A 13,358-nucleotide genomic window follows, 5' to 3' on the forward strand; every position below is an offset into this window, starting at 1 on the left:
GGCAAGAACACTGGAGTGGGTTGCCATTTCCTTCTCCAATGCATGAAAGTGAAAAGTGAAAGTGAAGTCGCTCACTCATGTCCGACTCCTAGCGACCCCCTGGACTGCAGCGCACCAGGCTCCCCCGTCCCTGGGATTCTCCAGGCAAGAACATTGGAGTGGGTTGCCATTTCCTTCTCCAGCGCCTGAAAGTGAAAAGTGAAAGTGAAGTCACTCAGAACTACTAGTGAAGTTCAAAGATTAATTTTCTAAAAGTATTTCTGAGAACGGAATCTCAGGTCCAAGCTGGCATCACCCCGAAGTGGGCTGGGCTCCAGGGCAGGTGGAGACCTCCGGCCTCCACATTCTAGAGCCCACCCCACCCCTCCCACCTCCTGCTGTGTGACCTGGCTGGCAGCTTCACCTCTCTGAGCCAACCTAAGTGGTCGGTGCCAGCTTGGAAAACAACGGAGGACTCAGAGGCCTGTTGGTGACGATGAGATCACAGAGCTGATGGGAAGTGCTCTTGTAAATGATTAAGCAGTCAGGGCAGGGGACTCTGGCATCCAGATGCAGGTTCTGTTGTCTTTATCCTGCAGGGAGACCGAAGTCAGGTTAGGCGAAGCGTGCCTCTGCGGCAGTGCTGGCATCGGGTCATTGAGGATGAATTCCAGGCCCTGGGCTGGTGGAGGAGGCCGCCTTCTCACTGCACCCCGTTTTGCTCTCCAGGACTGAGTCCCCGCCGTCCTGAGCAGGCCTGGAATGGGTACTGGTGTGAAGGAAGGCGTGGTGCGTTTGCGTGACGATGCCGAGCCTGTCCTGCCCGCGCACGTCTCCTCAAAGGCAAGTACCCCTGCCCCTCCGTGGGCGCGCTCACCCGCTCCCTCTTCCGTGCTCGCACCTCATATAAATCACCCCCTCCCACACTAAGGGCGGGGGCAGTGGGGGGTGACGCAGGCCTCCTCCTATTCCGTTTTTATAGCCCTGTCTGTGCTGTGGATCCCGCCGCCCCATCGCTTGGCAAGAAGTCAAAACCTCACCCACATTTGGCAGGGATGTCAAAGGTGTCCCTGGGTCCCTCTTCTGACTCAGATTTGCCAACACAGAGTAATTAGCCAAAGGTGGGGTGGGCTGAGGGGAGCTCCTCACGCCAGGGAGGAGTTTACCCTCAGCTCTGAAGTTCATCCCCAGTGACGCCCTTCAGTTGAAGACAAAGGTTTATTCCCTCGTAAAGAAATTGGATCAGACCCATGCTTGTTCACCACAGAAGCCAGAAGTTCCCCCACCGGAACCTCGAGCATGGACTAATCCATCCTCACTGCCAGGCCAGCTCAGGCGCCCGCAGGCAGTTCTCAAAGTCCACGGGCTCAAAGGCTGAAGCAATGTCAACCTCTGGCCCTCCTGACCTTTCCCCAAGTTCCAGGTTGCTCCATGGAGCACCAGGCGGACAGGAGGCCTGGTTCTTGGGACCCCGGTCACCACGCTGGTCGACAGAGGGGTGAGCCCCAGAGCAGGCACCCCATCCCTCACAGTTCAGTGAACTTTAGCATATGAGGGAGACGTGGCCCTCCCTCCACTGGCCCAGATGGATCCCGCCAAGCGGACATGCCCAGCAAAGGCCCCCGTGCCCAGCCTGCACTCAGACACACGCGGCAGCAGTTTTCCTCCTGCTGGCTGGCGCGACCCACATCAGTCTTGCCTGCTTGGCTAACCCAGCGCAGGGAGCTCACTCTACAGTGTCCCATTTCTTTGGTGAAAGAGCTGGGCATCTTCCTGTGGTTTTGCTGCTCGTGTGGATCCTGTCTGTGGACCACCCGTTTTCTCTCCATCAGGCTGCCTGCCTCATTCTTCATTTGCAAGGATCTCTCCTATGATGAGAAGTTAGAACTGGATATGGAACAACAGACTGGTTCAAAATTGGGAAAGGAGCATGACAGGGCTGTGTGTTGTCACCGTCTTGATTTAATTTATATGCAGAGTACATCATGCAAACTGCGGGGCTGGATGAATCACAAGCTGGAATCAAGATTGATGGGAGAAATAGCAATAACCTCAGATATGCAGATGACATCACCCTTATGGCAGAAAGAGAAAAGGAACTAAAGAGCCTCTTGATAAAGGTGAAAGAGGAGAGTGAAAAATATGATTTGAAACTCAACATTCAAAAAACTAGGATCATGGCATTTGGTCTCATCACTTCACGGCAAATAGAAGGGGAAAAAGCAGAAGCAGTGACAGATTTTATTTTATTGAGCCCCAAGGACAGTGACGCTTGCTCCTTGGAAGGAGAGCTATGACCAACCTAGACAGCATATTAAAATCAGAGACATCACTTTGCCAAGACAGGTCCATCTAGTCAAAGCTATGATTTTTCCACTAATCATGTTCAGATGTGAGAATTGGACCATAAAGAAAGCTGACCGCTGAAGAATTGATGCTTTCAAACTGTGGTGTTAGAGAAGACTCTTGAGAGTCCCTTGGACTGCAGGGAGTTCAAACCAGTCCATCCTAAAGGAAATCAACCCCGAATGTTCATTGGAAAGACTGATGCTGAAGCTGAATCTGTAGTACTTTGGCTGCCTGATGCAAAGAACTGACTCATTGGAAAAGACTCTGATGCTGGGAAAAACTGAGGGCAAGAGGAGAAGGGGGCGGCGGAGGATAAGATGATGAGATTGCATCACTGACTCAACAGACATGCCTTTGCACAAAGTCTGGGAGACAGTGAAGGACAGTGAAGACTGGTGTGCTGTGGTGCATGGGGTCCCAAGGAGTTGGACATGACTTAGAGACTGAACAACCACAACTCATATGATAGTCGTGGAGACTTTGACCATTTGGTGATGCCTTTGCCAACCATGATGGCTTCCCTGGTGGCTCAGATGGTAAAGAATCTGCCTGCAGTGGAGGAGACCCAGGTTCAATCCCTGGGTTGGGAAGATCCCCTGGAGGAGGAAGTGGCAACCCACTCCAGTATTCTTGCCTGGAGAATCCCACGACAAGAGGAGCCTAGCAGGGTACAATCCATGGGGTGGCAAAGAATAGGACACAACTGAGCAACTAACACATCTTTAAAGGATAAGCCAGCTGCGTCATTTCGGAGTCCCTGGGAGTGTGGGCGGAAGGCAGCAGCCGCCTCCTGCACTGAGTGTGTGCTCCTCATTGAGTATCTTCGGAGCCACACGCCGAGGGTTGGTTTCAGGACGTGTGTCCTTGCACATGCAGCACTGGCCTGGCGATGCTGAGCACCGCAGGCTTCCCAGGAAGTGCCTGCTGGGGGAGGTGGAGGGACACCTGGGCTCTGCCTCCAGTGCTCACAGGCCCGTGGGCAGGCCGCAGGGCATCCCTGTGCTCACAGAGGCTCAAGCTCGGCAGTCGCCACACAGATTCACAGAGAGCAGACAGAAGCAGAGGGGCAGATGGGCCTCAAAGCCAGTGCCAGAAACACCCCTGAGCCTTCTGGCATCTGCTGTCCACGTCCCTGGAAGCCAGATGTCCAGAACCTTGCCATGTGACCCAGAAAAGGCAGGGGTCCCCAGTGACGGGTCTCTGTGAAGCAAAAAGGTGGAACCCTCTGGTAAAGCTCAGCCTCAGAAACTGAGTCAAGAACACACTGCTGTGGGGACTCGTTCTTTCAGGGAGAGGTGGGCTGGGCTGGTGGAGGGGGCACCAGGGGCGTTAAGGGGAGGGCCAGGTCGAGGGGCACAGGGCCCTGGCGACAGTCACCTGGGACGCGATCTGGGGTCTGGGCCAGGAGTCAGCACGTGACTGCGTCCGAGGTGAGGGACCGGGGTGCAGAGAGGCCCTCCAGTCACTGCGGGCAGACTCAGCCCCACCCTGAGACACCCACAGAGCTGAGCAAACCTGGGCATCGCCCTGGACCCCACCAAGCCCACTCAGGAACCCAGACTGCCAGCTGAACCCCTCACATGCCCCCTCATTACTCCCCTCTTGCAGACTCCTCTGGTCCCGGCCTCTGCCGTCTCAACCCTGGGTTTCACAGGAGCTGCCTCTCCTCTGGTTCCAGTTAAAATAACCTGTTCACCTTGCACGCGTCTCCATTTCTCTGTAGGCCACGGTCAACCTCCTTGTCAGGCTCTGTGGGGTCCAGCCTCGCCCACCTTTCGTCGCTTCTGTCTTCCCTTGGCCCTCCCCTTCCCTGTGTCCGCCCTGCCCTCCTTGTGGTCCCCGGCTTCTTCTCACTGGGGCCTCTGAGTGTTCAGTTCCTCCCCCTTGATTAGTGTCACACACACACACTCACGAGCGTGCACCCACGCCCTGCCTTTAGGTGCGCCTCATCATACACCCTCGGCCCTTAGCCCGCATTCTCCTGGAACTCTGAGTCCCCTCCCCACAGCCCCTCCCAGACTGCTGACTCTGCACACATTTGTCTGAAGAGCTCGTTTGTGTCTGGCTCCCTCTGCTGACTGGCAGCCCTGTGAGGGGAGCAGTGGGGGCTCGTACATGCCCCTGCCCCACACTGACTCCAGGCTCCTGAGGGCACCTGGGTCGAGTGGACGTCACAGATTCCCAGACTCGTTGAGCCCCCTGCTCCTCACCTCCTTTCTCGCTGCAGTGAGGACAGGTGGGGTGTGTCCTGCACAGAGCCCCCGGCAAGTGCTATGCCTGAGTCACTGGGGGGGTCGGGGGGAGGTGGGAATGGAGCCTCCGGCCCCATGAGCAGACGGCTTCCTGGGCTGCGATTCGGGGCCCTGTGGGCCTCAAGGGAAGGAGGGCTGTTTGAGCCAGGGCTCTGGGAGCCACAGGAAGACTCGGGAAAGCACCAACCCTGAGACTGGTCACAGGAGCACGAAGTGCAAGTCAGCGGTGCCTGTCCCCATCACCTTCGGCTTAGCTGGATAAACAGCCACAGACACCGGCCCCGGAAGTCCTGATAGAAAGTGGTGGAAAGCGGACATGCTGAGCAGAGTCACACCCACCACCCACTCCCCAGACCACAAGGAGCCTTTACCCTGAAACACGGAAGCTCAAGAGTCCCTCGCACATGGGCAGTGGGTGGGACCAAGGCTTAAAAGTAGGACAGGTCAAGGGCAGCTCTTATGTTTGGCGTCAATCCCATTGGAGGCCGTCTCTGAGAACTTAGAACCACGCGCGACACCCCAGGCTCTCACGCGATGGTCCCTCGGCCCAGGAGGTTCTCACTGTGTGCCCCCAGGCTCTGTGGCCGGTGCCACAGTCTGCCCAGGGCCCAGCAGGGCGGTGTCACCCTGGCCACCACACGTCCGGCTGCCCCGGGCCAGGCGGAGAAGAAAAGCCTTTGTCCTGGACACTGTTTCAAGCAGAGCAGACGCCTCCTCTCCCTCCCGATGACAGCGTGTTCGTGTGTTTTCTTGCAGAGTGACCACAGGCAAGTTCTCAGCTCCCTTCTGTCTGGGGCACTGGCTGGCGCTCTTGCCAAAACAGCTGTAGCTCCCCTAGACCGAACCAAAATCATCTTCCAAGGTAAGCGCTGCCTGTGCACCTGTCACCTGTGAAGGAGAGGCTGCCGGGCGCTCACCTGCCTCCTCCAGGCCCCACACTGCACTGCCAAGTGCTTTCTAAAATGTCTCTTTTAAAAAAAAAAAATTATTTATTTGGCTACGCTGGGTCTCAGTTGCAGCACATGGGATCTTCAGTCTTCGTTGCAGCACGTGGGATCTAGATCTCCGACCAGGGATCGAACCTGGCCCCCCTGCCTTGGGAGTGCAGACTCTGAGACACTGGGCCAACAGGGAAGCCCTTGAAATGCCTCTTTAGAATCCACTTAGAAAGTCTGTCCGTGTTTAGGACTGGCATCACAAAGTACCAGAAACTAGGCAGCTTAGAACTGCAGGAATTTACTCTCATTTTCTGGAGGCTGAAAGTCCACATTCAAGGGGTCCGTAGGGTTAGCTCCTCCTGGGGCCCTGAGGGAGGACCCTTCCTTGCCTCTTCGAGCTTCTGATGACTCCAGGCATCCTTGGCTTGTGACTGCACCCCCCATCCCAGTCTGTATGTCTGGATCCTCTTCTAAGGACCCACGCCATTGGATCACCTACTCTAGCATGACCTCCACTTGATTACACCTGCTGAGAGCCCGTTTCCAGTTAAGGCCTCATTCGTGGGCGCTGAGAGTGAGAGCGTATTTCTTTGGGAAGACACAGTTCAGGAATCCAGCTTCCCCCTCCTTAGGCTTTAGCAGGCGCAGGGGCCCTGGAAGATGAGGCCTTTGCGTCCCGTGCATGGTGGGACCCCTGCCCCTCAGCTCTTCGGGAGGAAGCAGCTGCAGACTGGAGCCAGGCCCCTCCCCCTTGCTCAGGCTGGCCCCTCACCTCTCCCGGCCTCAGGTTCCTTGTCCATATAACAGGACCGTTGATACCAACGTCCTGCCTAAGGAGGGGGCAGTGAGCTGATGTGGGAGAGGGCAGGTGTGCAGTTGAGGACACGTCTCCATCAGCTGAGCTGGTCCTGGAACAAATTCCCTCTGGAGCGCCACACGGGGAGCTGAGTTTCATTCCGAAGGCAGGAGCTGTGCATACACCCACACAGAGAGGAGGGCAGGGCTGTGCTAAGAAGGCAGCAGACCTGGGGAAGTGCGGCGCTGCAGGTGCTGCCAGGCCGAGACCCCCTCGTGACTTGGGTTTCCGGGTCCACCTGGCCACGTGGTGCAGCTCACCGTGGAGTAGGGGCTGGTGGTGGGCCGGGCCGCCCCAGAGGGCAGGAGAGTGGGAACTAGGGCTGCCCGAGCCAGGCCTTGGAGGAGAGGGCAGACAGCCCCTGCCGAGGGAGCTGGAGCTGCTTAGCCTGACACCCGCAGGGCTGGTGGCTGGGATGCCTCCCCTCCAGGGGACTTGGGGGAGAGGAAATTCAGCCGGGTGGACATCCCCCAGGAGAGCTGCATCCTTCCACAGGCCCTCACTGTCCTGCAGGGCCAGGTGGCAGCTGGGCTCCTCTCCCTGAAGAAGGGGAGAAGTTGGTGTGCAGAGTGGCTTAGGCGTGGGGGGGTGGGGTGGGGAGGCTCCTGGGGAGGGGGTGACTTTGCTGGGGATGCCCCCACCTTGGCCCTTATAGGGATTGAAGGGGGGCATTTCCAGGGGAGGCCCTCACTCCCCATGCTCAAACTAGACCCCTGTGGTGAGGGTCATGCAGACTGGAGTGGGAGGGTGGTCCCATCCTTCATATCCAACAATTTCTGTTGTGTTTGTTTTTTTTTTCCAGTGTCCTCAAAAAGATTTTCTGCCAAGGTGAGCGCTTGGTCATGGACCCCCGTCTCTGGGGCCTTCACCTCTGCCCTACTGGGCTGGCAGAGGCAGGGAGGTGGGTGGTAGGGGCTGGGCAAACGCTTTTCAAGGGGCTTTTCCCATTGGTTCCCCAACCCCCACCCCAGGCTGGCTGCAGGACTGCTGGGTGACCAAGGCCTCCCCTGCCGGGCGCTGGGGCCAAGGCCATCTGTCTGCACCCCAAGTCTGCCTGGACACAGCCCACCCTGGGAAGGGACGGGAGACCCACCTGTCCTGGGGGTGGTGGTGAGGGGACTTGATGGTCTAAACTCACAGGTTTCATATTTGATTTATTTTTAAACACAGAACAAGTGTTGCTGTTTGTTGTCGTTTAGTCACTAAGTCGTGTCCGACTCTTTGCGACCCCATGGACTGTAGCCCGCCAGGCTCCTCTGTCCATGGGGTTTCCCAGGCAAGAATACTGGAGTGGGTTGCCATGCCCTCCTCTAGGGGATCTTCCCTGCCCAGGGATCAAACCCACATCTCCTGCATTGGCAGATGGGTTGCTTACCACTGAGCCACTGGGAAGCCCACAGAGCAGGTGTTTCCTTCTTAATAAAGGAAAATAAAGAGGATTTTAAAAAGCTAGGCTACCAAACACCTACAAAACCCCCTTCGTGGGGGTTACCCCCTCTGCTTCGCAGCTGTGCTTTCCCCCGCTCACTTCATGATTCCCAGGGTTGGAGAAGGGGTGGGGGTCCCAGTGTGGAGCCCAGGGAACATGGGGGGTGGTCTTTGATGTCACCCCCCTTCCCAGGCGCAGGGCTGGGCAAAGTCAGGCGAGCTGAGAGGGCAGCTGCACTCTGCCTGCAAAGGCCACACTCGGTCAGAGGCCTAGGGCACTGAGGTTGCCCCTCTCCGCTGCCTGCCCCCCAGGAGGCCTTCCGGCTCCTCTACTTCACCTACCTCCACGAAGGCTTCTTGAGCCTGTGGCGCGGTAACTCGGCCACCATGGTGCGTGTGGTGCCCTACGCCGCCATCCAGTTCAGCGCACACGAGGAGTACAAACGCCTCCTGGGCAGCTACTACGGCTTCCGTGGAGAGTGAGACCCCCCTTCCCCCAAAAAACCCGGCCCTCTCAGCTCTGTCACCTCACCCTGTTCTCCTGTCTTCCACCTGTTCACCATGTCAGAACTTCTTGTTTCCCTGGTCTCCCTGAACCTACATCCCAGGACGGCCACAGTCCCCGCTGTGCCCCAGAGCAGGTGGAAAGACGCCTGCCCTTATTCATTCAGACAAGCAGGGGCAAAGGCAGGCACCCGCCAAGAGACACCCCCGCCCCGCCCATCAGCTTGGCCGCCCGTTCCATCTTTTTCCGCACCCCAGACCTGTGGGCACCTGGAGCCCTAGGGGCTCACCTTCGCCCCCACCCACTTTCAGGGCCCTGCCCCCTTGGCCCCGCCTCCTCGCCGGCGCGCTGGCTGGAACCACGGCCGCCTCGCTGACCTACCCGCTGGACCTGGTCAGAGCGCGGATGGCTGTGACCCCAAAGGAAATGTGAGTCTCACCCTGGTGACGTTTTCACCAGCACCAGGGGCTCTGTGTGTAGTGGGGTTCCCAGGAGGGCTCCCCCGACCTGGCCCCTGGGGATAGGGTCTGGGCTTCTGTCTGCAGTGGCTGATGAAGCTGTGCTGAGGCTGTGTTGCCCCGACCTCCCTGGGTTCCGCAGCTTTCCAGAAGGACAGTAACTGGGTCTCTCAGCTTGGGTGGCAGTGTGCTTCCATCAAACCCAGAGTCTCCATGTTGAGTCGAAAACACATGTGCTTAAAATGCATCTGAATAGAAAGCCAGGGGCTGAGCACAGCAAAGAGCCCAGTGGTGAAGGTGGCTTTGGGCATGCACGGCCCCCTCAAATGCCAGAACTTCTGCATGGGGGTTCTGTCGACATCCAGGCCTGCCCCCGCTGACGGGGAGGAGAGAGCATTAGTGAGCTGAGGTCTGCAGCCCCCCACCCCACCCCCACACTGCTCTGTCCTACAGGTACAGCAACATCTTCCACGTCTTCATCCGCATCTCGAGAGAAGAGGGGCTGAAGACTCTCTACCACGGATTTGTTCCGACCGTGCTGGGGGTCATTCCCTACGCCGGCCTGAGCTTCTTCACCTATGAGACCCTCAAGAGCCTGCACCGAGGTGAGGAGCGTCGGGAGGGCAGCACCTCCGCGGGGCACACACCTGTCTGTGGATGGGTGGGGAGGTGGAGGTGGATGGGGCGAGTGGAGGGAGGGGCAGGCTGGAGGCCCAGGGTCTGGATCAGGAGAAGACATAGAGCAAATAAGCCCACTGGTACCTGCTACTTGGTTTGATCTGGTGGTAACAATCTGCCTTATTTGCTCCAAGTTTTTTTTTTTTTAAGTTAAACAGGGTAAAGCCCAGATCCCCAGTACCCAATCCCCAGCTCGTCTCCCCTCAGCCCTGCCTCTTTATTAGGGTTCGGCTCCGGCTTTCACCTTCATTGCAAACCCTTCTGCCTGGGCTCGTGTGCAGCCTTTGTGCTGTTCCTGGTTATAGGAGGTACCTGAGTGGCTGCCCCCCGCACATGCGTAGTGCAGCTCCAATCCGTCCTGTTTGCGGGCGGTGAGGCTGTCGGGTTTTCAGCTGACATCCAGGAGCTGTTCTCCTTGTGTGGGTGTGAGACCTCATTCTTTGCTTTACCTTTTCCACCCTCTGCTTTCCCAGTGGCCAGGCTTGCATTGGGGCCAGGCTCCCTTCCCACCTGCTCCTGGTGCTGACAAGTGCCATATGTTCTGCCAGTCTGCTGAGTGAATAGGGCGGCTCCCTGTTTTTAATCCCTAGTTTCAAACTGAAAAGAGCGTGTTTTTAAAGAATCTCTATTGATCCCTTGCTGTTCCCTCCTCCCTTCAGCCAGTGGGTCCTCACACCCCCCATAGAGAGGGCACCTGTTGGGCAGGCTGGGCAGTTAGAGGGTTCGGGGCAGAGTGATATTCTTTCTTTACAAGATGGGACACAAGAATGACTGGGTCTGAGCTTGTTCTGGGTCACAGAACTTGGTTATATGATTCTTTGTGCTCTTCAGTTGTAAAAATCTTTTGGATCTCACATTTGATTAAAAACGGGGGATCAGTGGGTGAGGAAGAAGGGACGCCGAGGCCCAGGAGAGCTGGTCGGCCCTGAAGCACAGCTGTGACGCTGTGTGCACGTGTGAGCGCGGTGCAGGGGGCGCGGGTGGATGCCAGCACCTCTGGCTGCCAGGGCGCCCCTTCCCATCGCCCTGACAGTCCCTCCCACCCTTCCCCCTGCAGAGTACAGCGGCCGCCCGCAGCCCTACCCCTTTGAGCGCATGATTTTCGGGGCCTGCGCCGGCCTCATCGGGCAGTCTGCCTCTTACCCGCTGGACGTGGTGCGGCGGCGCATGCAGACGGCTGGCGTCACAGGCCACCAGCGCACCTCCATCGTGCGCACGATGCGCACCATCGTGCGGGAGGAGGGCGTGGTGCGCGGCCTCTACAAAGGCCTGAGCATGAACTGGCTCAAGGGTCCCATCGCCGTGGGCATCAGCTTCACCACCTTCGACCTCATGCAGATCCTGCTGCGACACCTGCAGAGCTAGGGGCGGGTGGGGTCGGCCGCGCTTGAGCTTCAGTTGGCGGTGGGCCGCTGACTCCTTCCGTGTCTGAGTCCAGGGAGCAAAGATGTGCTGGGTTCCACCCAGAAGGCGCACGGATGCGCCTTGTGGAACAAGCTGGGGGCCTGGGGGGCCTGAGCTCAGTGCGGCCCAGGTCTGAGGGGAAAGCCCGGGGCCCTTGTACGTCGTTGGGACTGGGGGCGGGGTTCTCACGCCCTCCTCTTCCGGCCTCAGCTGGGCTGGGGCTGCCGCTGGAGGTGTTCGCCGGGAGCGCCCTGAGTGGGGCGTGGCCAGCGCTGCCTCCTAGGGTGTTGTTTGCCCTTGGACAGGCTACTGGTTCTAGGGACCTGGTCCCCACTAGGCTCAGAGCCAGACCTCGCCTGCCCCTTGCTGTTCTGAGTATGTGTTCTTGGGCGGGGGTAGGAGGGGGTGGGGGGAGCCCCAGAGAGGGTGAGGCCAAGGCCTGGCCTCCATGAGACCAGCCTTCTGCTCAGCTGTAGCTCCAGGTGCAGGCTCCCACCCTGCCCCGCCTTTCCTGCCTTCACCACTATTTCCCAGGTGACTTGTCCCTCCCCAGAGCCTGAGGCTTCTCCCAAGAGTGTTACCCTGATCGCAGACTCCTGATCCCAGGTCCCAGAGTTGGGTCTTCCCCTCTGTTACCCCACTCCCACCCAGTTTGTACGGTTCCCAGGAGGGTCATGCCTCCAGGCAGCAGGGTTTGAGAAATCGCCATGTGTTTGGGTCTGAGTCCCAACCTGGAGACATCTGCCTGGATTGCCAGGAAGCTCTCGGCCCTGCTCCACTGGCTGCAGTAACGGAGGCTGGGCCTCAGGCCCTGACCCTCTGCCCCTAGGCGTGGGGACTCCTGGGAGGGGGGGGGGGGGACCCATGGCATCTGGCACATTGTGGGCGCCCCCCCCAGCAGTGACTTGGCTGGGACCTGGGGCAGTTTAAGGCCCGTGGGGTTGTCTGATTTCCTGTGAATGGAGAACACAGAGGCAGCTGGCAGCCTTGATTCTCCCAGAGTGGAGCCCGAGACCATCTGGGCTATGGGGCAGGACGCTCGAGAGAGTCAGGCCCCCAGGGCGCTGGTCCCACAGAGCCCCCAGGGCCCACCAGGAACCACAGGGGCTCAGAAACACGTTTTCTAATGATGTTTGGAATTTGATTTTTGCTTTTGTTTTTCAATCCAGCTGGCCCTGGGTCTAGACACCGTAAACCCTAACCAGTCCAGTCTGGTTCCAGGACCTGGACAAGGAGAGGGCCAGTTTCCCAGTGGGCTTACTAGCCGTGAGGTGTGAGAGTCTGAGAGGGTGTGTCTCCGCCACACGTGCATTTCCAGTTGTGACTTCCACTTCCTCCTTTTATTCTGTCCTGTTTCCATTTTTCTTGCCTTAGTCCCCTGGGTGGGAAGACCCCTCCTTCTGTCCTTCCTGCATGTCTCCACCAGCCAACCCCAGTCTTATTCCCAGACTCTTGTTCCCAGGGGGCCCGAGCTGTCCTGTTGGGTAAATGTCACACCCACCTTCTCTCCCAGCCTTGCCCAGCGCTCAGGAGAGGCAGGGGCACCCCTCACAGGGAGACGGGATGGGAACGTAAGGTGCCCAGGCTGGGGGTCCACCCCTGGTGGGTGAGACCAAATGGATGTTTAGGCAGGGCCCTCCCTGAGCTGCAGGCTGGGCAGGAGCAGGGAGGGCCCCCAGGGTTCCCGGCCCCAGTGCGGCTCTCTCCAGGGTGGCTCCCAGCCAAGCGCACCTCGGCAGCGCCGACGCCCCTCACCCCCGAGCCCTGCACACAGCTGGACCTTTGCCCTTGGCAGTCATACCCCTCTCACTGTTGCCTGGCCTGATTTGGAGTTACATTTTGATGCCATGAAGACACTTTGTTTATATATAATGTTTATATATTTTAAAGATTTGTGCCAAGAGAGTATATTTAATAAAAATCAAAATGATTTTTTTTCTCCTGCCCATATCTCTTCTTCGGCTCTGATCCTCATTCCCTAGGAACCAAAAACATGGTTGAAGTTATTTTGACAGATTGTTGAATAACCTTTTTTTTTTAAAATGTAACAGCTGTATGGATTGTTAATCCCGACCTTGATTTGGTCAGGATTTGCTAGAAAATGCAAACTGCATGAGGAGTTTACCATGAGAAGTAGGTCTGGCTTCCTGTTCCCTTTGCAGGGACATCTCCTGTGGCCAGTGCCCCTAGGAGAGATCCTGTGTGCACACACTTGTCCCTTTGGGTCCGTCAGTCGGGATGGGCTGTGACCATCAGCAAGCACTGCCCCAGAGCCCCACGGTTTCCTGGAGCCCTGGGTCTGCTCTGTGGAGGCTGAGGCCACCAGAGGGCTCCCAGGGGCCCCTGAGACTCGCCTCACCTGCAGCTCATCGTGTAGAATGACTGGCAGCACCCACCCAGACCGAGACCAGGAGCAGGAGCCTCCGCGGGCTGGGGAGAGACGGGGCCAGGTGAGCGCATGCGCACAGAGGCCAACTAGGCCCAGGACTGCGCTGAGCTGCTCCGCGCGCT

The 13,358-nt window shown here is 58.1% G+C and overlaps 1 protein-coding gene across 2 annotated transcripts in view; it reads left to right on the top strand.

Annotated features, from left to right (window-relative positions):
* Positions 1 to 12,779, top strand: part of SLC25A42 (solute carrier family 25 member 42) — a 40,300-nt gene extending 27,521 nt beyond the window's left edge. For both annotated transcript variants that reach the window (XM_027548370.1, XM_027548371.1), the window contains exons 2-8: positions 709 to 822; positions 5,337 to 5,442; positions 7,177 to 7,202; positions 8,115 to 8,281; positions 8,619 to 8,735; positions 9,219 to 9,370; positions 10,501 to 12,779. In XM_027548370.1, coding sequence (XP_027404171.1) covers positions 742 to 822; positions 5,337 to 5,442; positions 7,177 to 7,202; positions 8,115 to 8,281; positions 8,619 to 8,735; positions 9,219 to 9,370; positions 10,501 to 10,808 — 957 coding nt within the window. In that variant the 5' untranslated portion in view covers positions 709 to 741 and the 3' untranslated portion in view covers positions 10,809 to 12,779. The remainder of the gene's footprint in view (positions 1 to 708; positions 823 to 5,336; positions 5,443 to 7,176; positions 7,203 to 8,114; positions 8,282 to 8,618; positions 8,736 to 9,218; positions 9,371 to 10,500) is intronic.
* The last annotated feature ends 579 nt before the right edge of the window (positions 12,780 to 13,358 follow it).

The sequence above is a fragment of the Bos indicus x Bos taurus genome, chromosome 7 (genome assembly GCF_003369695.1).
Source record: "Bos indicus x Bos taurus breed Angus x Brahman F1 hybrid chromosome 7, Bos_hybrid_MaternalHap_v2.0, whole genome shotgun sequence".
NCBI classification, from domain to species: Eukaryota; Metazoa; Chordata; class Mammalia; order Artiodactyla; family Bovidae; genus Bos; species Bos indicus x Bos taurus.